At 41.6% G+C, this 27,150-nt stretch overlaps 1 protein-coding gene across 2 annotated transcripts in view; it reads left to right on the forward strand.

Moving 5' to 3' along the window:
* The window catches only part of mocs1 (molybdenum cofactor synthesis 1), a 29,895-nt gene extending 20,368 nt beyond the window's left edge, over window positions 1-9,527 (forward strand). The window contains exons 11-12 of one of the 2 annotated variants that reach the window (XM_080545385.1): window positions 2,002-5,056; window positions 6,228-9,527. In XM_080545385.1, coding sequence (XP_080401511.1) covers window positions 2,002-3,092 — 1,091 coding nt within the window. In that variant the 3' untranslated portion in view covers window positions 3,093-5,056; window positions 6,228-9,527. Of the gene's footprint in view, window positions 1-2,001; window positions 5,057-6,227 lie in introns of those variants that run through there. The other variant, XM_080545386.1, reaches the window with a different exon arrangement.
* The last annotated feature ends 17,623 nt before the right edge of the window (window positions 9,528-27,150 follow it).

Consider the following 27,150-nt stretch of genomic DNA (forward strand, 5'->3'; position numbering starts at 1 on the left):
CAAGATATGCTTTAACATTTTAGAGACAATGAATTGCTGATAAAAACAATGAAAATGGCTGACGTTATAATGCTTTCAAACATCTGTATGATTTTACTATGATTCCCTCTAAACCAACATATGGAATTGGTAAATATAAACCTGTTAAGTCAGATAAAAAAGACTGGTTGAATAAAGATTTCATGGTAAAAACTAGGGATGTCCCGATCCCATTTTTTCACTACCGATACCGATACCAATACCTGGGCTTCAGGTATCTGCGATACCGATACCGATCCGATATTTGTATTTATTGTTTTACTCCTGAATAATTACAAATACTTCCCCAGTATAGTCCACAACAACAGTTGGCTATTAAAGACTGCCAGCCTTTATTCAAGCAACAAAACAGTACTCTGCAGTACTCAGTGACCAACTGGTTTAGAGTTAAAACAATTTAAACAGCAGCATTCAGCATTGTAGAAAAATGTACTGTTACTTTCTGATTTCTAGTTTTGGTGCCTTCAGGTTTTTATTCGATTTATCTTCTCTTACAAATGGCAAATCAATTATAGGACCCTTTAAAAAAGTGTAGCTTAGAGACGCCCGCTGGTGAGACCAGAAACCAGTCGCAGAATCGAAGGGGTGTCAACAATATCTGGTTTTCGTTTTTTTCCATAACAGGCAACTTGAAGTTTTAAAGTACAGAGTTGATATAATAAAAAACAGTTTAACGATCACTAAATACTTATAATCTGTGCATTGGATTAACTGTTCTCGTTTGCTGCAGGCTACCGGTAAGTGATAATGACTCTCGTTTTAGGACGTGTTCAAAAGCAAGGACTGTGTGTTCATCTAATTATGTGTAGTTATGTGTTTTTAGCATGTCCATGTTCTCTCAGCATGCTGTGATGTTATAAAAACACAGTTAGACGTTCCTAGCGATGTACCACTGTTAGCCGCTAGCTGTTAGCAGCGTTTGTTGTGGTTTGGTCAGTCACTTTTCTCCTGTCGCATTCCCATTCGGTACATTCAAATACTCGTGTCGTCTTTAATTTTTTCCCGATTTCAATGTATGACGCATCATTTGAAAGCTTACCATCTGTAGTTTCAGACTATGTAAATAACCAAAAAAATTCTTAAGCAAATGGTTTATGATTTCACCAGCTGGCATCATGACATTGTCAGACTCACTACACACAGGTAGCTACTAGCCAACTCTCTCTAGACCACTGACTACTACTGTTGTCATTACGTGAGTGACACGCCAGATCGGGCACGCAGATCGCAGCCTATTTTTCTTCGGGTGCGATATGCGATATCAATATCGGATCGGGACATCCCTAGTAAAAACAAAACAAATAGTATAGTTACTATAATTGGACAAGGGGTTCACATACTTTCAAGCATCACTGTATATCATTTGTGAAATGTATTGACAACATACCATAGGCAATGTTCCTTTCTGTCATAACAGCATTGTGTTTCCTGACATGAGTGGTGAGTAATGAACAAGACACTTTATGACACTTATTAAGTCATGGTCAAGACAGTGCCTTTGGTAGGTCATAGTGTACATGTCAAATAAAGTCTTACTGTATATTCTTCTTCATCTGATGTTGTCTGTTTAAGCCCTGAACAGGGTTCGACAGTAACACTTGCCCGCTAAAAGATTTGCCCTTAGGGTTACCTGCTAGATCCTGGATATGTTTACCTGTGTGCAGGAAGAACAACAGACGGCGCAGGCGCCAGACCAGACTAGATGATCATATCAAGATATAATTAAAGCATACGCGCCTGTCGATCACCCGTCACATCGCGCACGCTTTGATAATATCTTCACTCACGATCATCTAGTCTGGTCTGGCGCCTGCGCCGTCTGTTGTTCTGCCTGCACACAGGTAAAAATATCCAGGATCCAGCAGCGTCGTCGGGCTCGCGCAAACAAACCCGGCAAATGTTTTACTTACTGTCGAACCCTGCTGAAAACAATTCTCTCAACAAAGTCTCTCTGTCCCTCAGGCACCCCTTCCCAGAGGCCCCTGTCCATCTCCAACGCCCTACACGCCCAGGGGGCCTCCCACACCCTGTCCCACCTTCCTCTTCCTGCAGTCCTCACTTCAGCAATGTCCCTCCGACTGTACCCCTCCGGCAGTGGAGGTGGCCAGCGCAGTAAGGACGAATCGTGCCTTTCAAGCTGCAGTGTTTCAACAGCAGCACCTTCAACTGCTGTCAGCTGCTCGGAGACCTATCAGCGGTCACGTACTGTCAAAGAACACCTTCCCAGGAGTGCCGCCGCTGCCACTAGTGTAGCCCCGGCCTCGCTGACCTCCACCTCCTGTTTTCAAACAAAGGTGGCCGATTCTGACACACGCACAAACGCATTGAGTTACAATGACACAGACCGTCTCAGGTACACACTAGCAAGGAGTCACTCAACGAACTCAACGAAGAGTCAATCACACACAAGGTTCCCCGGAATTTCCTCCCTTTGCACACTACTGAGAAACGCCAACACAGGGCCAACCCCCATGCTGGGCCACAGCGTCAGGCAGTGCCACGGACAAGGACAACAAGGCCCCGGAGATGACCCCAAAGAGGAAGACCCCAAACTGGAGGGTACTACCACAACTACCACAGCCCAACTGACCCACACAGACGCCCAAGGCAGGGCCTCCATGGTGGACGTGGGAGGCAAACCACCCACGAGGCGAAGTGCTACAGCCCGCGCCAGCGTCCACTTGGGGCCCTCGGCCTTCCGCATGCTCCGGGACAATCACCTAGCCAAGGGTGACGCCTTAGCCGTGGCTCAGCTGGCGGGCATCATGGCCTCCAAGCAGACCGCCAGCCTCATCCCCCTCTGCCACCCGCTCCCTTTAGACCACGCCTCCGTCACCTTCCACCTCGACGAGGGGTCCCACGTGGCCGTCGTCACGGCGACCTGCCGCACCACGGGCCGCACGGGCGTGGAGATGGAGGCGTTGACGGCGGTCGCCGTGGCAGCGCTGACGCTCTACGACATGTGCAAGGCCGTGAGTCACGACATCACCATCACGGACGTCAGGCTGCTCAGCAAGACTGGAGGCAAGAAGGACTTCCACCACGAACCTTAACACTAGAACAGCCATGCCTTTTTTACGTACTAAAAGAGCCACCTCTTTGCAATGCTCAAGCTGCTATTTACACACAACAACCACTAGTTGGCCGCTTGTAAATTAGCCTGCTTCATACACAGAAAAATGGCAAAATAGCTTTATACTAGCTTATCCTGATGTGGTTTTGAAAATGTAAGGATACTGGGTGGTAGAACGCACATATCTAGGAAAAGTCATGAAAGGAGGGTCCTGAAACTTAATCGAGTGCAAAGATATAACATTTTTCTTTACTCATGGCTGTTCCAGTGTTAACCACTGTCCTTGACTTGGTCCCTACTTGGCACTAGGGGGGTTTGGGTCAATTCAGGAAAGTTGATTTAAACTAAATACTTTGAGAATTGAGAATTGCCCATTATTGTCATTCCAGTAATGGTATTTCAATCCACTCCCTGAATTGACCTCCAAAATATCTTTATTATATTTCTCGTCAGCCCATCATGTCATCATATGATCCCAGCATATTATTATTTTGCTAAAAAGAGCCTCATAGATATCCCTAATACCAAGCAAAGATACTTCCTGGAATATTGCCATGACTAAGACAATTACAGGAAGTAAATCTATGGTAGCTACTAGGATATCTATAAGGTGATGACGTGGCATTGTCATGGGCAGAAATGTTTACTCTGGCTATATGGACTGTACATGGACTGAGGAAGAACAGGCACTCCCCTTAAGCCTGGTCCCAAATCAGTTTGTGCTTTAGCCAACATGTTTGGCATGACAGCGTTGGTCAGAAGAGTTGGTTAATACAAGTCCAGGGGCCTCGTTTGTAAAACCGCGTAGGGTTGACGTCAAAAGGTTGCGTATGTACGAAAGCCAGAACGTTTACGCACACAAATATTCTGATTTATAACAGTAAGTATGGACGTCCCACACCAGTTTCCCTTTATAAATCACAATCAACAAAAAAATGTGCGCAGATGAACGAGCGTCTTGTCCTATCCTTTTAACGCTAATAGTTGCATATAAATGGTCAGTGAAACACCCCAAATTAATATGAAACCATACTGATCGCATGACGACAATGAAGGCAGAAAGGCTTTTCACCCAAGAATTTCACCCAAAGTTCAACAGTTCTGCGCAAAGAATACGTGATAACGACAATATATGAAACTGTGCAGTCATATCTGCCTGACTGAGGCATCGAAAACGGCATCAGGTTAAACATAATTTATTGTCCTGTTCACCTTATTAATTATGAGAATAAATTCCATAACATGGAAGTATTGTTTTATAATTACAGACTTTGTTTGTATTTATTATCCTAAAGCATGAGATAAAGAGTTTTGTGTGCACTCCAGGGAACTCTTCATATATAATACGTCAGAGGTAATGTAAACAATTGACCATGAGAGGAAGGGGGTTGTGGAGACATTTACCACTGGTACAGGGTTGTGGCACGAGGCGAACACAACCCCCGCCCTCGAATGGTAAATTGCTTTTCTACAACAGCCACCACATAATATAAAAAATACACAGTTGTAACATTAAATTCATTTATTTACAATCATTAATCGTTTCAGAATACATATATCCTTCCGCCACAGAATATAGTCCCATAAACAAGATCAACGATTGCATTGTAGGTCAGCACAGGTGTTCTTAATCAGATTGATTGGGAGGCGCATTGATACTGGAAATGCGGTCTGAACTGTGGGTTGTTGGAGTATTTACCACTGTTGCTAGCCAATCAAAATCCAGTATCCAGTATCCAAACATGCTGTTGTAGAAATGTTGATTTATTTTACACAACGGTGTCAATTTCAAAGCATTTCTCCAGTTTCATCCTTCTCCCACCGGAGTCACAGTTGCTCATTCTTCCAGTTTATGTGCGTATGCATGGTCAGTTTCTCTGCGTACGCCTGGGTCAGTTTCTCTGCGTACGCATGTGTCAGTTTATGTGCGTACGCATGGGTAGGGTTGGGTACCGAAAATCGGTACCGGTAGGTACCGGTTACTTTACATTCGGTATGTACCCGTACCGAATCGCAAAGGAGATTTCGGTTCCTCATTTCGGTACTTTTCCAAAAAAAAAATCCGCTGGTGTCCGGTGTCATGCAACAGTCAACCACACGTGACTTGAGTTGTGACGTGACACCGCCTGTTACATTTCCAATCAGTGCATGTCGTGGTAGTGAGGTGAGCAGTTGTGTTGAGAACTTAAGAAGAGTGAGTTTATAGTAAGTGTAGTAATATAGTTAGTGATTGTAGTATTGTATTATTGTATTATTATTATTATTATCATCATCATAATCTTAATAATATTATCGAATTTCGCTAGCTAGCCTAGCTACGAGGTCACCGAGAATGCCGAAGGCCCTAATGAAGCAGCGTTCTAAAGTGTGGCTGCATTTCACCCGACTCGACGAAAACAACGCGAAGTGCTCAAAATGCTTAAAATCATTCGCACTTTATCGCTATTATGGCGATGTGCTGTGCCTGTGGTGTTCCTCAGTCCAGCGGCAGTCAAATGCCGGTAGATCCGTGTCTTGCTCTCTCAGCACCGCTTCCTGGTTGCCGACTCCCGTTGACAGCGGGGGGAGAGAAACGTTTTACCAGGGAATTCGCTCCGCGCTGTGTCGTTCAGTTTCAGGTAAAGTGACGTGAAAACAATATTTGTTTACTTTATGTTTATAAATCTGTGCCATTAGACAATTATGTCAAAACAAAACAAAAGTCAAAATGACAATAAAAAACTCGAGAGGTGTCGTATTTTGCCAGAGAAGGCAAATATGCTGATCTTTTTGCAAAATAATTGCTGAGGTGGGATTTTTATTTTTATTTATTTTTTATAAGTGGAATTTATTATATATATATATATGTATATTGTGCCTCAGTCAGCAGGAGTTTTATTTTCATTTATTTTAATTTGAGTGTATATTTAACTAATATATATTGTGCCTCAGCAATAAAAAAAAGTGAAAAGCTGTTTAATGTTGTCGACCGTGTTATTATTATATATATGTCATTTAAAAAAATCAAAAGTACCGAATTAAGTACCGTTTTGGTACCGGTACCGTTTTTAAAGTATCGGTTAAGTACCGGTACCGGATAAAACCCAAACGATACCCAACCCTACGCATGGGTCAGTTTATGTGAGTACGCATGGGTCAAAGTGCGTGGGCGACCGCTCATTCTCCCGCCAAGTTTATTTTTTAGAAATCCCAAAGTTTGCGTAAAAGTGACGTACGCCTTCTTTTGTACGTACGCAATGTTTATAAACGAGGCCCCAGGCCAGGACCTTCACTTACCTTCACTTACCTTCACTTACCTTCACTTACCTCCACTTACCTTCACTTACCTTCACTTACAATGTCAAACTCTGCATCTCTCTGCATCTCTAGGAGCCAGCTCAAGTAGTTGGCAATAAACGATCATGAGTATGCACAACGTCAACAGTCTACAGTGGCTTTTTACCATCGTCTGTTTTACTGTGAAAGAACTGCCCCAGTCCTTTCCTTCATTCCTTGAGCAAGTCACTGATCAAACATGAGGTGGAAACTTTTCATTCTGTTGCTTCCACCAGTCAATTCAGATCAGTGATTTCTTCAAACGGAGGAAGAGAAAGAGTATTCGAACGAAACGGGGCCCTGGGGGCCATTCCACTAAAGGTGGATCAGTATATCGGCGATTGAAATAAATCAGGCGATCAGGCAACTCGGGATTGGAATTCAAGCCTCAGGTGATTCCTCGAACGAGGATCAGGCTTGTGTTATGAGTGTTCACAGAAGACCGGCTTACAAATCTTCGATATGGGCGCGTGCACGCAGACATAAAGAGCCCCGAAGAGTCGATCTGTCGAAATGAAGATACTCCACTCTGCAGGGGTCCTACATTTGCGCAGCATTCCGAATTATTGATCTTTATGAAGACGGAAAAATAAGATGTAATTAACAAGGCGAGGGAAATGGTTTGGCAAGAAATTGCTGACCGATTAAATGCGTAGGTCATACTAGCCCCAGTTATTGTTATATGTTCATATTTTAATGAATGAATATTTACTACTGTGGTAATATCAGCAGCAGGCTACAAACCGTCATAACGCCACAATGGCCTAGTGGTATCGACCGCTGCTATAGTATTTATTCGTCATTTTTAGACGGTGGTTCGTATCCCTCTTCGGACACACTTTTTACTGCATTTCGTTGTCTGAATCTAATCTAAAATCTCATCTAAAAAAGTATGTAGGCTATAAAATTATGGTGCAGGCTAATTTACAAGAACTGACACGATTACAATGGTGTTTAAGCCTTTGCATGAAGGCTTCGGTTAAATGTAAAAACAAAAACAAAAAAAACAATTAGTCAAGTCTCGAACACGCATCCTTTGGAACTCTAGCTGGCTGCCTTAACCACTGCGCCAGCCAGGCTGCTCTGATGACAGCAATGCAAGTTGAAACAATTACTTTTTTTTTTCACTCTTTTATTTATTGATCTATCGATCTATCTATCACACTTTCAAAATATCAAATTATCTATCTATCACACAGTCAACCAATCTATCTATCTATCTTGTGTGAAGTGGGAACTAATATTTCCTAAAAGAGGAACTGTCGTTCGGGATGTAGTTTCCGCCTGTGAGCCTTTTTTGACGCACGTATTACTTTAGCCAGTGTTTTAGCCTGCTCGCGACCAGGCTAATTATATCTGACTCAGAAGGAGCTCAACCAAGCACCGAATTATTTGAGCCACATTGATGGAACCGAACGCAAGCTAACATTATCGAGGCTTAGAACTTTATCGAGGCTTAGAAGATAATCTCGCTTAGTGGAACGGGGCCCTGGACTTGTGAAAGAAAATACTTGGTAGGCATCCCAGGGCTCGACATTAACGCCGTTTTACTTGTCCGGAGCAAGTAAAACATTTGCCGGGTTTGTTTGCGCGAGCACAACGACTCTGCTAGATCCTGGATATGTTTACCTGTGTGCAGGAAGAACAACAGACGGCGCAGGCGCCAGACTAGACTAGATGATCGGGAGTGAAGATATTATCAAAGCGTACTCGCTTGTCGATCACCCGTACGCTTTGATAATGTCTTCACTCACGATCATCTAGTCTGGTCTGGTGACTGCGCCGTCTGTTGTTCTTCCGTTTTGCTTTCACAAAGAACTTATTACATGTTATTTGTATAGCGCTTTTTTACATAAACATGTGCTGCCAAGTAGTAATAAAAGCAACCTGGGTCTAGACCCCAGAGCAGAGACATCCTCCTCTTCACACATCACTGCAGATGAGGGAAAGGAGACAAGGAAAGATTTAGAGCCACTTTAGACTGTTTAGAATCAATTCCAAAACGCTGTATATTCATTACATTTTTGGTCATGTGGCATTTATCATAAACAATCTTTAATAGTCAAGATTGGTTCGATTTTCAATAATATTATGTAAATAAATAACACACTGTCTACCTTCTTTTCAAATTAATCCCAAGGGGTTTATTATTTGGGGATTTATTTTGTGACAGTAAATATTTTATTGAAAATAAAATACATTTGTATATATGGTGGATGTAGCATTTTGGAATTAAACTCTTCAAATACACTATGCAGGTCTGACAAAAAATAATAATAATTAAATATTGAATACAGTTTGTTAACACTTCCTAACACCATAATATCAACCATCTGTAACAAGATAGACAATCAGATACAAAATAGCATTTTTATTATGAATGAATTTAATCATATTTTCAACAAAGGTTACTAATCATCATTTGATATGAGTTTTGTCATACTTTTTAAGCGTTCGCCTTTCGAATAGTCAAAGAAACAATAAGTTAATATAGAGTGTTGTGCGATTTCTGCACAGAAACATGTAGCATGTGGTCGGGTAAATGGTCATTATTTGATTTCTAATCCAAACCATTGGAGTAAACTGCAGTGTCCTCAAAAGAACAAAACATGTCCCATTATTTATGCAGGCCACTGGATATGATATTTCAGGCCTGTTTTCATCATTTATTTTACGGGTTTGTTTGTTGCACCTCAACCACTGTTTGGTTTGTCTCCCAAGGCTCTGTCTCTGGCATCTAGCCTACTTTATATTTTTTATTTTGCCATCTCATACATTCAAGACCATCTCATACAGGCAAGACCATCTCATACAGTCAAGGCCATCTCATAACCAAAATAACTTCTTAATTGTCATTATTATTTCCAATGTATTGAGATGTTCATATTCGTAAATGTAGTTCTAAGTTGAGTCCTATGCATTATGAATGATAGCTTGAACAATTCATGTTGTCTTACATGGGCTGATAACATCATAATGCTTTTTTTCCGTATTGTAATGTTCACTGAGTCCAAGACCAAGTCCAAAACAAGCACTCATAAAAAGCAATGTTATCACTTTAGTTGTAATATGAAAATTTAATAAAAAGCACTCTGTGCAATTGAAATGATTTGTTTAGAGTGGTGTATCAATTTATTTGGGAATTATAATGATCAGAATGATACAGTGCTGGAGTCGTCATTGGCTGGTGCTAGGGACACCATGGTTGCCATTGTGGACACTGTATTTAACCCTACAACAGCCGTGCCTATTTTACCTACTAGTAGAGCCGCCTTGGGGGTCAAATAGACCCCCTTTTTAGAATGTAAATCTGCTATTTACACACAGAGATCATTAGAGGGCGTTTCTTTTTTTAGTCTGCCTCCTACACAGAAAAACTGCCCCCTGGTTGAGATGATTGATGGCTGTCAGTCTGTCACTTGTTCCCCCTGCCCCACGCTCTCTTTGGTACCGGTGGGTACCAGAGTAGCGTGAAGGCTAGCAGCTCTTTAGGGTCAGGGTCAGTGCTGTCACCGGCTGGGTCTGAGGGTGAGGTTCCTCAGATTCCCGCCTAAAAAACGTCCGGCTTCAAGGTAAAACCATATTTTACTATGCTATTCCCATACATACAAGTTTGACTTTTCTTTGTAAAAAACGTTCTCAGACGTTCTCAGTCTCTGTATACATTCTCAGTCTCTGTGTACGCTCTCAGTCTCTGTGTACGCTCTCAGTCTCTGTGTACGTTCTCAGTCTCTGTGTACGTTCTCAGACGTTCTCAGTCTCTGTGTATGTTCTCAGTCTCTATGTACGTTCTCAGTCTCTGTGTACGTTCTTAGTCTCTGTGTACGTTCCCAGTCTCTGTGTACGTTCTCAGACTGCTGGACCTTGCACCAAAAATCCAACTACTCAGTATGTAAATGGACTGCACTTACATAGCGCCTTTATCCAAAGCACTTTACAACAGCCTCTCATTCACCCATTCACACACACATTTACACACCTATGGCGGCAAGCTACCATGCAAGGCGCTGTCCCACTCACTGGGAGCAATTTGGGATTCAGTGTCTTGCCCAAGGACACTTCGAGATGTGGCCAGCCGGGGCTCGAACCGCCGATCTGCCAACCTTGCAATCATTAGACGGCGGCTCTACCTCCTGCGCCACAGCCGCCCCGTATCAACATTACAGTTCCAGGAACACCCAGAAGCCCATCTAAATGAGTCAGTAAATACTGCTTGTGTTGTATTCAATCTAGTGTATTCCTTGTCTTTTCTTATTTCCCAGTCGGATTTCGTCATTGACATTACCAGTGTGATTTATTGACACCACTTGAATAGAACATACTACGACATTTACAGCTGAACACCACTAGAGGGTGCTGCTGCTACATCATGCTGTGGGTAACCTGCATTGAGGGTGAAACTTAGAGCACTTACCATAGATGGCAACGTAGATGGAAGCAATTGACCATGAGAGGAAGGGGGTTGTCGATTAATTTACCACTGGTACAGGGTTGTGGCACGAGGCGAAGCCGAGTAGGAAAACCCTGTACAGTGGTAAATGAGTCCACAACCCCCGCCCTCGAATGGTCAATTGCTTTTCTACAACAGCCACCACATAATATAAAACATAAATACACAGTTGTAACATTAAATTCATTTATTTACAATCATTAATAGTTTCAGAATACATATATCCTTCCGCCACAGAATATAGTCCCATAAACAAGATCAACCATTGCATTGTAGGTCAGCACAGGTGTTCTTAATCTGATTGATTGGGAGGCGCATTGATACTAAATGCGGTCTGAACAGTGGGTTGTTGAGCTATTTACCACTGTTGCTAGCCAATCAGAATCCAGTATCCAAACATGCTGTTGTAGAAGGCAACATACTGGCCAACAGAATAAAAAAGGTAATGGAGACCATCATTTCACCTACACAGGCTTTCAGTATAGGCTATTGATTAAATTGATTAATCAGCTGTGCACTGTGTGTTCCAACGGTTTACCGCACAGCTGATTAATCAATTAAACCAATGAGACAGGATATGTTCATGCCAGCTGCCTTTCAGGAAGTAGTGAGATCGTGCACCTAGCCTATTCCATCTTCTGTGCCATGTAGTACTCCTCTACACCACCAGGTGGCCTCAGTGCTCCCCCCAAAATCATATAAATTCCAAACAATACTTTTTTCCTGTTTCATTCCACTTTATTTACATATGGACTTTAATGTTTAGATTCTTTGTCTGTATTGTTTGAGTTGAGTTAATACCAAAGTCTGGTGCAAATTTCACTTGAATAGGCTCATTGGAAATACATTTACTGGACAAACACACATGTTGATGTGTTCAATACTTATTTCCCCCACTGTACACTCTGCTAAGCATGATACAAACTAACCTGCAGCACACAAAAACACAGAGTGTAGTGTGTTTACCTTCTGAAAGGTAAAGGCTAGGACTGGTGATATCAAGCGAAAGGTTCTTTATATACAATCTGCAGACATCCACTTCTGATCACTTTCTATAAAACGAGCTATTGGATAAATCACTTTCTATTCAATGTACAATTCGAATTTCTCAAAAACAAACTGTCAACTTTAATGACGTCTTGCATACAAGGCATTCTAGAACCTTAACTTGTAGAACCTTAACGATTAAGCAATATCACACGAGAGGGAATGTGTGTTATACTGAATAACAGCACGACCTCGAGTGTGATATTGCTTTTATACAACAGTTCTACAGCGCAATTTATTATTTAACAATAATAAGTGACAACAGATTATGATTTGTTTGTTTATTTAATCATTTATTTTGGCTCCGTCAAGAAAAAACAGTTCCGCAACTGGACTGTTGCCTAGTAACCTGAACACAAACATCCGCAAGCTAGCTTGGCTAGTATTAATGGTCATTTCGGAGTGATACATATAGTTAAAAGTCCCAGTGCTGTTATACTTTGTCTAGTGTGTAATATTTGTGATATGTTATTATGTGTATATGTTTGTGAATATGTGAATATGTTTTTGTTTTTGCACCTTCAGAAGAACCACTACAATTTCATTGTATAGGCAACTGTACAAGGACAATAAAGTCTATTCTATCTATTCTATTCTATCTACTGTATATCAGCACTCATGGAATGCCTCTTGTCCAATCAAATTACTTGGTCGGAACTAACTGTTGTATAATGTCTTTTATACAACAGTTAGTTCCGACCAAGTAATTTGATTGGACAAGAGGCATTCCATGAGTTACGATATACAGTATAACAGCACTGGGACTTTTAACTATATGTATCACTCCGCCGCACAGGTGTTCTATTAAATGACCGTTAATTAGACTACATTACGATACAAAGTATGCTAGTTTGTGTTCTGGCCTGGGTTGCACCAATTTGGCGTAAGTCATTACTAAATGCAGGCATTTAGTAGTTACTAAACCCCTAGTAGTTACTAGCTAGTTTCAAACTAGTTGTTTATTAATGTCGGTTGCACCACGCCAATCGTTTGTCAATCTTAGCTAGTAAATACTTAGTAATGCGCAAGTTGTTACTAAAAATACATTGTCACATAAAACGTAGAAGAAGAACATTATAGCCAATCAGCGAGCAAAGCAAAACCCTCCGTTTTTAAATCCTAAATTTTGGCCGCCATTGGCTAAAAGCTGTAAGTTGGCTCTACAAGTGTTAATATGTCATTTTATGAAGTTTTAATATGTTTTCAGGCGAGAAAGTAACCATATATATTCACAAAATGTGTCCAGTTTATCAAAATAACCCGTTTATGTATCTGATCTGACGTTTTTTCCCCCACTTCTGTGGGAAACTTCGCTTCCCGTTGCGGAACTATTTTTTCTTGACGGAGCCAAAATAAATGATTAAATAAACAAACAAATCATAATCTGTTGTCACTTATTACTGTTAACTAATAAATTGCGCTGTAGAACTGTTGTATAAAAGCAATATCACACTCGAGGTCGTGTGTTATACTGAATATCAGCACGGCTGTGATTGTCTTCGGTACTCGGCCTGCGGCCTCGTACCTATGACCGAATCACAGCCGTGCTGATATTCAGTATAACACACTCCCTCTCGTGTGATATTGCTTAATTAACAGTCAATCAATCATGCAACATATTATTCAATCATGTAACCTATAAAGTTACAACACAGAGTCTTGTCATGATGAAAGGTTTGGTGTGCAGCTCCAGACTCCACAGTGGCCCTCCTGTCACTGAAGGTGACGCTGTTCCCTGATGCTGAGACACACATGGCAGCACATTGCCCTCGCGCCTCCTAGTCCTTGTTATTCTCCACCACTACCCTCATCCCCTGATCTTGTGTGCATGTGTGCGTGTGTGTGTGTGTGTGTGTGTGTGTGTGTGTGTGTGTGTGTGTGTGTGTGTGTGTGCGCGCGCGTGTGCGTGTGCGTGTGCGTGTAGCAGCCTGTTACCGTGGCAACCATTTCTCACTCATACCCACGCTCTGACGAGAGAGTGAGAGGAGAGAGAGTGAGACTCAGCAGCAACCTGTTGATTAGCTTCCGGAACCTATAGAATCTCACATCATGACCAGGAAGCTACCGGTAACTCAGACAGCAGCCAAAGTCATACCATTAAAAACATTGAGTACAGATATCGTGAGCATAGAATTATACGGTTCTATCTCCGTTTAGGGCAGTTCAGAGATATTGAACGTCAACGTTTTTACATTCCATTATGTTTTGTGAGATGGAACCTTTGTATTTTATGAATTACTAACTCAAAAATGACAACATTTTAAAAATAACACCACACAGGTATTAATAAACACCTAATGGATCAGATTATGTAAAAAACTCAATTTTGACAAAAATGGAGATAGAACCGTATAATTCTAAAGTCACAATATCCATCTGCATGATCTATCCCAGAGGTTGCTTTACAGCTAGTAGACCTTTATCTGTTATGAGCCAATGTATGACTGAAAAAAAAGTCTGAGCTTAATTCATATTCATAGATGAACGCCCATTCACACAGTGCATTACTGTTATTGTGTTCCATGTCATTTGCATGGAAAATGTCTGTATGATATGGTGACGTTAGAATTATAAGGTTCTATCTCCATTTTTGTCAAAATTTAGTTTTTTACATAATCTGATCCATTAGGTGTTTATTAATGCCTCTGTGGTGTTATTTTTAAAATGTTGACATTTTTTAGTTAGTAATTCATAAAATACAAAGGTTCCATCTCACAAAACATAATGGAATGTAAAAACTTTGACGCTCAATATCTCTGAACTACCCTAAACGGAGATATAACCTTGATTCTAAGCTCACGACCTCAAAAATCAAATAAAAAAGAGAAAGGATTGACTTTTTGAATCAGAATCAGAATCAGAATCGGAATCAGAATGACTTTATTCGCCAAGTAGGTTTTCACATACAAGGAATTTGCTGTGGTAGATTGGTGCAAACAGGCAACATAAGAATAATAATAATAATAAGAATTTAAAAAAGTAGCGCAAAAAACGTCAAGGAGAATAAAATCAAGTAAGATATGAATGGATGGATATTTACAATATATAGTGTCTATGGGGGGCGGGGTAAGAGTCTGTGTCAGTGGGGGTCCCGGGCCTTGTTGGTGAGGCTAACTGCAGAGGGAAGGAAACTGTTTTTGTGGCGAGAGGTTTTGGTCCTGATATGGGGTGGCTGTGTCTCAGGAGGTAGAGGAGCCGCCGTCTAATGATCGCAAGGTTGGCAGATCGGCGGTTCGTGTCGAAGTGTCCTTGGGCCAAGACACTGAACCCCAAAATTGCTCCCAGTGAGCGGGCCGGCCGGCGCCTTGCATGGTAGCTTGGCCGCCATTGGTGTGTGAATGGGTGTGTGAATGGGTGAATGAGAGGCCGTTGTAAAGCGCTTTGGATAAAGGCGCTATATAAGTGCAGTCCATTTACCATTTACCATATATGCATGAATGCATGAATACTGCAATGTGAGTTTGATGTGAGTTTGATGGGGCTGACCGAGCCCTCTAGATCAGCCTTGGCTGGCCAGTAGGAACAAAGCTGAGGTGGTAACAGAAAGATTTATGACTTCCTGCCACTGGGGTGGAGGTATAATGTGATCCTGCGGGCAGACCGTGTCCTGTCATTTTGACGGGAACATAAATCAGCACAGAAGACAACATGGCTGAGGCTATGCTCAGGGTTAAGACATAATAGGTCCCTTGTCCACATAGACACTTCCATCTGACACAATCATGTCACACTGTACCCTGTACATGCTTGGTTGAGTAGCTTTTTTGCAGGCATGGGTGGTTTGGTTTCTATAAATTACTGCAGAGGAAAAAAGACAAAAAAGGATTTGGCCAGAGAGCTGTCAAGTAAGAAAACGGGGTCCATGAATTCAACTACAAAACAGTCTTCGGTCCGCATTCAATCTTAACAATGCTAATGCCATGCAAACATTATAGATCTATGTTTATAGCACTGCTGCATGTGTATGTATAGGCTACACTTCTGAAGTATCTACATATGAGGGGAATTGGTCTAGAACCATTCTGCAATTTTATACAATGAAAAGCTATGTGGATTCACCTCTGAGTAAATTCTACATTATACAACAGTTACCGGTAGTTCCGACCAAGTCATTTGATTGGATTTGATTGGACAAGAGGCATTCCATGAGTGCTGATATACAGTATAACAGCACTGGGACTTTTAACTATATGTATCACTCCGAAATGACCATTACAAAGTAGCTAGCCTGCAGATGTTTGTGTTCAGGTTACTAAGCAACAGTCCAGTTGCGGAACAATTTTTGTTGACGGAGCCAAAAATAAATGATTAAATAAACAAACAAATCATAATCTGTTGTTGCTTATTACTGTTAACTAATAAATGGCGCTGTAGAACTGTTGTTTAAAAGCAATATCACACTTGAGGTCGTGCTGTTATACTGAATATCAGCACGGCTGTGATTGTCTTCCTACTCGGCCTGCGGCCTCGTACCTACGACCCAATCACAGCTGTGCTGATATTCAGTATAACAGCATTCCCTCTCGTGTGATATTGCTTAAGTGAAGAATTCATTAAGCCCAGGCTGGTGTAATAGCCCAGTCTCCTTGCTGCTCACCTCCACAAGGTTAAATGGGGGGGGGGGGGTCTGATTGGATCAAGATCTCAGCATTGCTAGTTATGCTTTCAGGCAATGTCAGGACAAGACACACTCATAATGCATTTAGATGACAATGTAGAGAGAAGGACTAGCAATGCTTCTACCAGGTCATAACAAAAGAAAAAAAAAGTGAAGTAACACATCATATGCATTAGATGCATAATTTCTGTTATTTTTTGTTGTTTGTGGATGGTGTTGTGATGCTCACTAAAAACATAGATGGTGAGCATTGCTGATTCTTATTTTGTTTTTATTTGTTTTTATTTGTTGTTATGTATGTTGATGTTTTCTTCTTTGTTCTTTTTTTTAAATGATTTCTTGTTTTGTGTGGACCCCAGGAAGAGTAGCTGCCTTATTGTCTGCAAATTGTCTGGATACTGCTAATTGTATCCTGTCTTATTTGTCACTTATGTCCTGCACTATTGTCACTTTCTTATCCTGAATTTTGCCTATTGCCTTATGGGCCCTCACTAATAAATGTGCCTTATGGGGCGGCTGTGGCGCAGGAGGTAGAGCTGCCGCCTAATGATCGCAAGGTTGGCAGATCGGCGGTTCGAGCCCCGGCTGGCCACATGTCAAAGTGTCCTTGGGCAAGACACTGAACCCCAAATTGCTCCCGATGAGCGGGCTGGCGCCTTGCATGGTAACTTGCCGCCATGGGTGTGTGAATGAGAGGCCAATGTAAAGTGCTTTGGAATAAGGCACTATATAACTCAGTCCATGTTACACTTGTGTAATGTGGCATAACAATAACAACTAACTTGAAACGTGATGCTTAGCATCAGCTAATGGGGATCCTAACCAATCAAATGAAATCCTGGCAAGAGGCAAAAGCCTTCACACACACACACACACACACACACACACACCACACACACAGGTGCCTCGGGTTCCACTCCATAACTAGGGTTCCATTCCATAACTAGGGTTCCACTCCATAACTAGGGTTCCACTCCATAACTAGGGTTCCACTCCATAACTAGGGTTCCATTCCATAACTAGGGTTCAACTCCATAACTAGGGTTCTACTCCATAACTAGGGTTCCACTCCATAACTAGGGTTACACTCCATACCTAGGGTTCCACTCCATAACTAGGGTTCCACTCCATACCTAGGGTTCCACTCCAGAACTAGGGTTCCACTCCAGAACTAGGGTACCACTCCATAACTAGGGTTCCACTCCATAACTAGGGTTCCACTCCATAACTAGGGTTCCACTCCATAACTAGGGTTCCACTCCATACCTAGGGTTCCACTCCATAACTAGGGTTCCACTCCATACCTAGGGTTCCACTCCATAACTAGGGTTCCACTCCATAACTAGGGTTACACTCCATACCTAGGGTTCCACTCCATAACTAGGGTTCCACTCCATACCTAGGGTTCCACTCCATAACTAGGGTTCCACTCCATAACTAGGGTTCCACTCCAGAACTAGGGTTCCACTCCAGAACTAGGGTTCCACTCCATAACTAGGGTTTCACTCCATACCTAGGGTTCCACTCCATAACTAGGGTTCCACTCCATAACTAGGGTTCTAGGGTTCCACTCCATAACTAGGGTTCCACTCCAGAACTAGGGTACCACTCCATAACTAGGGTTCCACTCCATAACTAGGGTTACACTCCATACCTAGGGTTCCACTCCAGAACTAGGGTACCACTCCATACCTAGGGTTCCACTCCATAACTAGGGTTCCACTCCATAACTAGGGTTCTAGGGTTCCACTCCATAACTAGGGTTCTAGGGTTCCACTCCATAACTAGGGTTCCACTCCATAACTAGGGTTCCACTCCATAACTAGGGTTCCACTCCATACCTAGGGTTCCACTCCATAACTAGGGTTCCACTCCATACCTAGGGTTCCACTCCATAACTAGGGTTCCACTCCATACCTAGGGTTCCACTCCATAACTAGGGTTCCACTCCATAACTAGGGTACACACACACACACAGGTGCCTCGGGTTCCACTCCATAACTAGGGTTTCACTCCATACCTAGGGTTCCACTCCATAACTAGGGTTCCACTCCATAACTAGGGTTCTAGGGTTCCACTCCATAACTAGGGTTCCACTCCAGAACTAGGGTACCACTCCATAACTAGGGTTACACTCCATACCTAGGGTTCCACTCCAGAACTAGGGTACCACTCCATACCTAGGGTTCCACTCCATAACTAGGGTTTCACTCCATACCTAGGGTTCCACTCCATAACTAGGGTTCCACTCCATAACTAGGGTTCTAGGGTTCCACTCCATACCTAGGGTTCCACTCCATAACTAGGGTTCCACTCTATAACTAGGGTTCCACTCCATAACTAGGGTTCCACTCCATAACTAGGGTTCCATTCCATAACTAGGGTTCCACTCCATACCTAGGGTTCCACTCTATAACTAGGGTTCCACTCCATAACTAGGGTTCCACTCCATAACTAGGGTTCCACTCTATAACTAGGGTTCCACTCCATAACTAGGGTTCCACTCTATAACTAGGGTTCCACTCCATAAAATGAATCCATCCATCTCTCCTGCTTCTGTCCAATACTCCAGAGCCTATTTGGTTGTTAAGTCGTGACGTGTTTCCGGGTCCAACGTTGGCTGAGGCGCTCTCTTCGAAATGCTTCAGTAATAATAATAATTCATTATATTTATATAGCGCTTTTCCGAGGCTCAAAGACGCTGACAATTGTGGGAAAAACGAGAAAGTGCCGTGTCCCTTGTTGTATGAATAGATCCCAGTCTAAAAAACGATTGAACTGTCATTCTACCGCTGTAGTACACTGATACTCTGGTGCGGGGAATTTCTGGTTTGGACCCGGAAATTGCTAAACGTCAGGCATGACGTCGTCAGACTTAACAACCGAATACCCCCTCCCCTGGTTCTCTCCAACACTCCAGAGCCTATTTCCTGTTCTAGTCCCTGTAGTTCCTGAGTGGTCTGAGCGTTGCACCACGTAGCGCCGCTCCTCTCCCTCCTCTGGTGTGGCTGATTAAAGCCTGGCTGAGACAGAGGGGCTAATGGACATACATGCCAAGCCAGAAGCTAGAAGCCAAAAATAGCATGTACCTGCTTGCATGTGTGTGTATGTGTAAGAGCTATCTATCTACCAGTACACATGACACAGGCTACTCTGTTCTCTTATGCCCTGTAGTCTAGAAATTAGACTGGAAATAGACTCTGGTCTCAGAGACTAATCTATGAAGTAATGTATGACAAGCTGTCTTTTATAACTCACGCAGATCAGATAACAAAGAAGCTAATAATACCCAGCATCTGGTGGGGTCAATGGGTCGCAGACTTCAGGCAGTTATTGCATGCAAAGGATTATGTGCTTCATTTGGACATTTGATCAATCTGTCCCTGGACTATGCATAAAAGGTGTTTCAATTAAAATAAAAAGTAATTCATAAAGTAATTCATAAAGACATCATAAAGCTCCATTAGAAAGGTTTGTTCCACTGATGCAAAGAACTCCGCTCTTGTTTTCCCTTCTTTCTCCATCATAGTATCTTCTTTTTCCATCATAGTATCTTCTTTTTCCATCATAGTATCTTCTTTTTCGACAATCGGCTGTTCTGGTCTGTTTATTACTCTGTGCGCGTGGCCAAAGCCAGACTTAACGGTGACGATACACAGCAGATACACAGCTAAATTGTGTTAATGGAACAGCATGAGCCTTAAGTCACAGTCGAATTAAGTCAATTAAGCGCTGACTTAGTTAGCGACATTGGTGAAATTAGACTGGAAATAGACTCTGGTCTCAGAGACTCCCCAGCACAAATAAAGGTTCAATAAATGCAATAAATTATATTATCCTTCAATAAAGGTAATTCAAAAACATTTTGTGACAGACTTAATTCATTTAGATCCATCATGTAAAATGGAATCCATCCCCTTCAGAAAGTGCTGTCATGTTATTTGAGGTTAGGTCAGGTAAGGTTTGTTTATTAGTCTGTTAAGTGTTTAAGGTGAGGATTAGCCGTCATAATGTCACTGCCAAGTTTTCAAGCCACGCAGTCAGATAACTTGCTAACTTGAGACTGCACAGATTGTCCACCTTGACATTGCACAGATACACTGCCACCCCCACCTATTCTCATCTAGCCTCATCTAAGTTGTAGTTTAACTCAAGCAAGCTCACACTACTCTTGTGTGTATGGGCTTTCTAAATCGTGAGCTTAGAATGATAAGGAATGATTTTATTATTACAATTACTTTAAAATCCTTATTGCCAATGAAACTGCAGCTTCACTGAACAGAACAAAACCAAACTAATGGAGAGGATAAGGCATGCCGGCATGTGCCGATGTTGTTGACTGGGAACAAAGACGGTGAGCAGCTGCTGTGGTTTCCATGGCGACGTGATGACGACAACGAGGACAAATTGAATCTAAAAGTGATACACGTGGCTGACTTAATAATTGTGTACATTACTTCTCATTTAGACTCTCTGTGGGTAGAGAGCTTAAAAAGTGTTTTCAATTATATTGAAGCCAAATTATAACGTAATGTTTATTTATTCAATTAGATCACAAACACCATATTTCACCACTAACCACTAACTTGTCTAATTACGTTACGTGTGCATTTTCACAATGCATCTGTCTGTCTGTCTGTCTATCTACTGTATCTATCTATCTACTGTATCTATCTATCTATCTATCTATCTATCTATCTATTCATCTATTCATCAGTCTACCTATCAAACTGTATTATCAAAGTGTGTTATCAATATAATGGTTCTCTAACCCAAATCTCTCATAATGGCCCACTGAAAGCTCTCACTGTGCTTCCTGCAATTATGGCAACGTAACAACATTATCTGCTCACTGGGAAATGCAAGCATGTTGGTGTTCTGTTTAAAGTGTAAACTCTCCTAAAGGAATCATCACCCAAGATGGGGGAAAAGAACAAGTGGCATTGACAAAAGCATTATAACACATTGACCAAAGGCATACATTACATTTACATTTACCTGAAGAACATAACAAGAATAAGAGGGTCCAAACAAGACTGTGAAAAACTCATCCATGCATTTGTTTCAAGTATACTTGATTACTGTAATGGTCTACTAACAGGCCTGTCTAAAGGGACTGTTCATAAGCTGCAGCTCATCCAAAACGCCGCTGCTAGGGTCCTAACAAAAAGGAAGAAGTTTTAACACATTACAGCAATCCTGAGATCCCTACACTGTCTACCAGTCTCTCAGAGAATTTAATTCAAAGTACTCCTAATTACATACAAATAACAAAATAATCAGATCTCCTCCCACCATATATTCCAAGACCCCTAAGGTCAGCTGAGACTAATCAGCTAATCAGTAAAAAACAACAACTGTGTAGCAGCTTTCAGTCACGCTGCCGCATGCTCCTGGAACAAACTCCCTTTAGAAATCAAACAGGCCCAAACCCTAAAAATATTTAAATCCAAGCTAAAAACCTTCATGTTTTGCAGCAGTTACACTTCTATCAAGCACAAACACTTCTATCAATGTCTTTTATCCATAAACTATTGTCTTATTGAATGTTTATGTATTTACTTCTTATATTTGCTTTTATTCATTGTCATTTACCTGTTTCTTACTATGCTGCTCTTGCTGTATTTTAATAATGTATGTAAAGCACTTTGAATTGCCCCTGTTGTATGAAATGTGCTGTACAAATAAACTAGTCATAATACCCACACTCTTGGCCCAGACACACCCTAAGGGCCTGTTTAAATACAGCCATACATTTCCCCACCCTAACAGGACTAGATACTAAGATGTGAATGTATCAGTTTTGAATGTAATGTGCAATGCTGGAGAGACGCTTCGTCACAGAACCTATGAATATGATCAAAATCAACCACAAATCTGTGAGAGTATACAGTAGAACATATATATATATATATATATATATATATAAATATCTAATACATATCAGAATATATATCACACCATGCTTTGTTAAAACAGCAATTCTTGTTAATACCATGATTCACATTCAGTCTCAGTCATTGGTCTCAATACCCCAGTCCACCAGAGGGTAAGCATCGTAACAGACTGTACCATGTCCCTCTCTCTCTCTCTCTTCCATCGCTCCTCTCCCCTTCTTCAACGGCCGGTTTGGTAGAATCCAAAACAGAACATCATGGCGATTGATGGTAAGTAGGCCAATAAAGCGTCTCCTCTCTGTCTTATAATGAACTTCTATCAAACAGAATCCATATTGTCAAGCGTGTGTTTCATCACAAATGTTGAGTGGTGCATGGATTAAATGCAAGCACCGGGAGGTTATACTTGTATTTTCTAGAAAAGTTTCAGTCGTTGTACAGTGTCGCGGTTGGGGTTTTAGACTGTTAAAAGCAGTGTGGAGAAATCAGAAATGCACAGTGCAAACAGCTGGTCCGCGGGGAGGGCTGTGGTGCTGAAAGGACAGCTCCTGAACTGCCTCGTGTTCTCTGTGTTGTTTGTTCACCTCGTCCTGTTTTCGCTCTAGACATCACGACTGTCCGACTGACCATAGCGTGGGTATCCTATTTACAACCAGGAGATTGAGTGAATGAAGATTCATCTTTTATCATTTTGTAGTTGGTTCATAGAAGTGTTATTTTATGTATATTTCGGAACTTCGGAAAGCAAGGCTTTATGAATCAGATGTTTCATATGAAGCGTTGGTAAAGTGTTTGTCTCTAGATGGAGTGTTCTTCCACACTGCGGTCCGTCCAGCAGGCTGTCGCTCCGTGGCTGTGTTAGTTCAGATGAATCAATCTGTGTAGGCTACTTTGACTAATTCACGTCAAAGATCTTTTACAAGCCAGATTGATTTTGGATCCTTTCTGTGCAGGGCTTGACATGCGAATGACTTGGTAGAAAGTAAGTAGCATAAACATGTAGGGATTAAGTAGCGATTAAGCACCAACTTGTACATGTTTAGAGTTGATGTGATCGGAGAACCAGGCTGAGAGCATCTCCAGGTATCATTCACGCTTAAGTTGCACTCAAAATTACCCGTGTGGTTGATCTGTTCATGGACATCTCATTGTGCACAATTTCCATTGTGGATTTATATTCATATTATCACATTTTATAATTTTCAACATGTCATGTTATGTTATCTGCAATATACTATATGAAATGGGTTTGAACAGAAGACCTAAAAGTTTCATATGCTTCAAAGCTGTAATGAAAATGAATTAATTAGTTTAGCCCCAGCCTGTATGGGCACGGTTGCCACACACTTAAGCTCCCACACCAACGCCCACACATGCTTTCTCACTTTGAATAACAATGTCATTCAAACTACCGTGCTATTAGTTTGACATGTTATTATGATTGTTGATTGGCACTGCAGTGTCCTCATCACATGGTGGTAACTCTCCTCTCGCTTCTACCTGATTACAGTTTAGATTGGATGCCACTCTGACTCTCCAAGCATGTTTTGCTATGTTTTCTCTGTATACATAGTTTGGCATTGTTGCAGTCAGCATCAGTTTCTTCTTAAAAACAAATCGTGACGTTAGAATTATAAGGTTCTATCTCAATTTTTGTCAAAATTGATCTTTTTACATAATCTGGTCCATTAGGTGTTTATTAATTTTTGTGTGGTGTTATTTTTTAAATGTTGACATTTTTGAGTTAGTAATTAATAAAATACAAAGGTTCCATCTCACAAAACATAATGGAATGTAAAAACTTTGACGCTCAATATCTCTGAACTACCCCAGACGGAGATAGAACCTTATAATTCTGAGCTCACGAAATATATAGTTGAAATTGAGTACTGTGATCATTTGTAGAATCAACAATGAAAAACAAACATGAATGTTTTCACAGCCCCTGTGATAAAGGCCTATATGGATGTAGCCCCTGTGATAAAGGCCTATATGGATGTAGGCTATACTTGCTAAACTAACAAGAGGAGGGAGAAGTTCTCAACTCTATCAGCCAGTAAACTGCAATATAACCCATTGTGTGCCCACCCTGATTACCCACAATGCCTTTCACTTGGAATCCTCTAAATAAATAATGATGGACTGACATCAACAGAGCAAAAACCCACCCAGCACTATTCAAACCTCAGAACGGTCTACCTGCCCCTTTTTTGGCAAACAGCTAAGGGATGTGGCTGGAGAAATGAAACCACCCTCACCCTCACCCTCTCCTACGCTGACATGGATGCAAGGCCTGACCCTCCATGAGATCAACATTATAGTTGCATTTAGTTATATTTTGGGTTCTAATGAGGTAAGAAGGTTGAACTAAGCTCATGAAGAATTTCTAAGTTATTTAAGCAATATCACACGAGAGGGAGTGCTGTTATACTGAATATCAGCACGGCTGTGATTGGGTTGTAGGTACGAGGCCACAGGCAGAGTACCGATGGGTACTTGGATGGGTCTGTACTTGGATGGGTGTGTACTTGGCGGTGGAGCTTGGAGATTTACAGCACTGGCCCGGGTGGCACACAGCTTCCCTCGGCTGTAAAGCATCATGATGAATAGTTCAGAATAGATTTCAAGATCCTTCTGCTTGTTTATAAAGCTCTCACTGGCACAGCACCAGAATATTTGAAAGACCTTTTGCTAGCATATCAGCGCAATAGAGCTCTCAGGTCTTCTGACGCTGGTTTTCTCTGTGTACCACATGTACAAAAGAAGAGATTTGGTGAGGCTGCATTCTCATTTTATGCACCCAGATTGTGGAATGCACTGCCAGTTTACATTAGGGATGCAACCTCAGCAAATATGTTTTTTTAAGTCAAGACTAAAAACCCATCTTTTTAATATTGCCTTTAAATGACTAAATAATTAAATGAAGATGATAAAAACCCATCCTTTTAATATTGCATTTAAATGACAAAATAATTAAATTAAGATTATATACTGATTAAAGCACTTTGAGCTGCAACGTTTGCTATACAAATGAAGTTATTAGTATTATGATTATTATTATTATTATTTATGACTGTGAGGTGAGGTTGGGGCCTGTTTAACACTAGAAGAGTCGTGAGGGGCTGTGAGTAAAATAGTAAAATAGTAAAATAGTAAAATTCCCCCCAAAAAATAGGCACGGCTGTTGTAGTGTTAAAGACTTAACCTAACTGAAATAGTCCACTGCTATAATTAAGCAATATCACACGAGAGGGAGTGCTGTTATACTGAATATCAGCAGGGCTGTGATTGGGTCGTAGGTACGATGCCGCAGGCTGATGCCTGATTTGGGAATGTTAGGTATGTCGTGCGTAGCTCATAGCTGGTTAGCATCAGGTATTTGAGGAGACGCTCAGGTGTTTTGGCAAGACTCATGTGGTGCGAGGTTACTGTTTGCAATAACTTGATGTCTGTTTCATTGGTGCTGTTGACTCGGATTAACTTTTGTGCTCAGATCAATGGCTGAGGTTGCTGTGTTGTGAGTCTACTCTAGAGGGATGATAACCCATATGAGATGGTAAATGGTAATGTTAAATGGTAAATGGACTGCACTTATATAGCGCCTTTTTTGCTGCTCCAAAGCTGCTCCAAGGCGCTTTACAACGGCCTCTCATTCACCCATTCACACACACATTCACACACCAACTCACTAGGAGCGATTTTGGGGTTCAGTGTCTTGCCCAAGGACACTTCGACATGTGGCCAGCTGGGGCTCGAACCGCCGATCTGCCAACCTTGTGATCATTAGGCGGCCACTCTACCTCCTGCGCCACAGCCGCCCCAAGTAAAACTCACTCCTCAAGTTAAAATACTGAATTATAATTATTGCATTAACAGGTAATAAAAACGTGAATATTAAGTACAGTTATTTTGAGATTGCACTGCCTGTTTCTTAGGGGCCGTCTCTCCTCTCCTGAGTGTGGCTCACAGGTTACATTACTTCCAGTACCTCAGACTCTTCTCTTTATATCGCCTGCTGCTATTGGCCTCAGTCCAATCTTCTATCCCAGACCCAGACAGAAAACAACTGTGTCCTGGTTTCTGCTCCGTAGGTAGTGGAGATCCCTCAAGGAAAATGGGACGAACCCTAAAAATATAAGCTTGGCCGTCTTCAGGAGGGAACAGTACGTCTGCTACACACTTCACCTTGACTTAGTTAGTCAGTGCAAAACACTGACACTTGGACAGGGGCCAGTCTTTCAGCCACACTTTTTCAATTCAATTCAATTCAACTTTATTCGCCATGTGCAGTGCACTAGGAACATGATTTGGTATTCTACCATACTAAACAAGCTACAGTACATACAACAACAAGACGACAACACGACAATACTCAAGACAAAATATACAGTACCAATATGAGTGGATATTATGAATAAATACTGTACAACTAAGTGCAAGAACATGTAAAGTGCAAGGTGCAATGATCAGCAGTTGTTGAGAAGGGCTATGGCTTTGGGGAAGAAACTTTTCAAGTGTTGTGATGTTTTTGTCCTGGTGGCCCTGTACCGCTGTCCAGAAGGGAGTAATTCAAACAAGCTGTGAGCTGGATGTGAGGGGTCAGCCACAATCTTGTGTGCTCTCTTCAGTGATCTGGAGCTATGGGCGCATTTATTAATCATGACAAGGTGAGCGCTGTAAGGTATGGGGTTAGAAACTAGACTGAATAAGT

Source organism: Nansenia antarctica (assembly GCF_963989245.1).
Source record: "Nansenia antarctica genome assembly, chromosome: 1".
NCBI classification, from domain to species: domain Eukaryota; kingdom Metazoa; phylum Chordata; class Actinopteri; order Argentiniformes; family Microstomatidae; genus Nansenia; species Nansenia antarctica.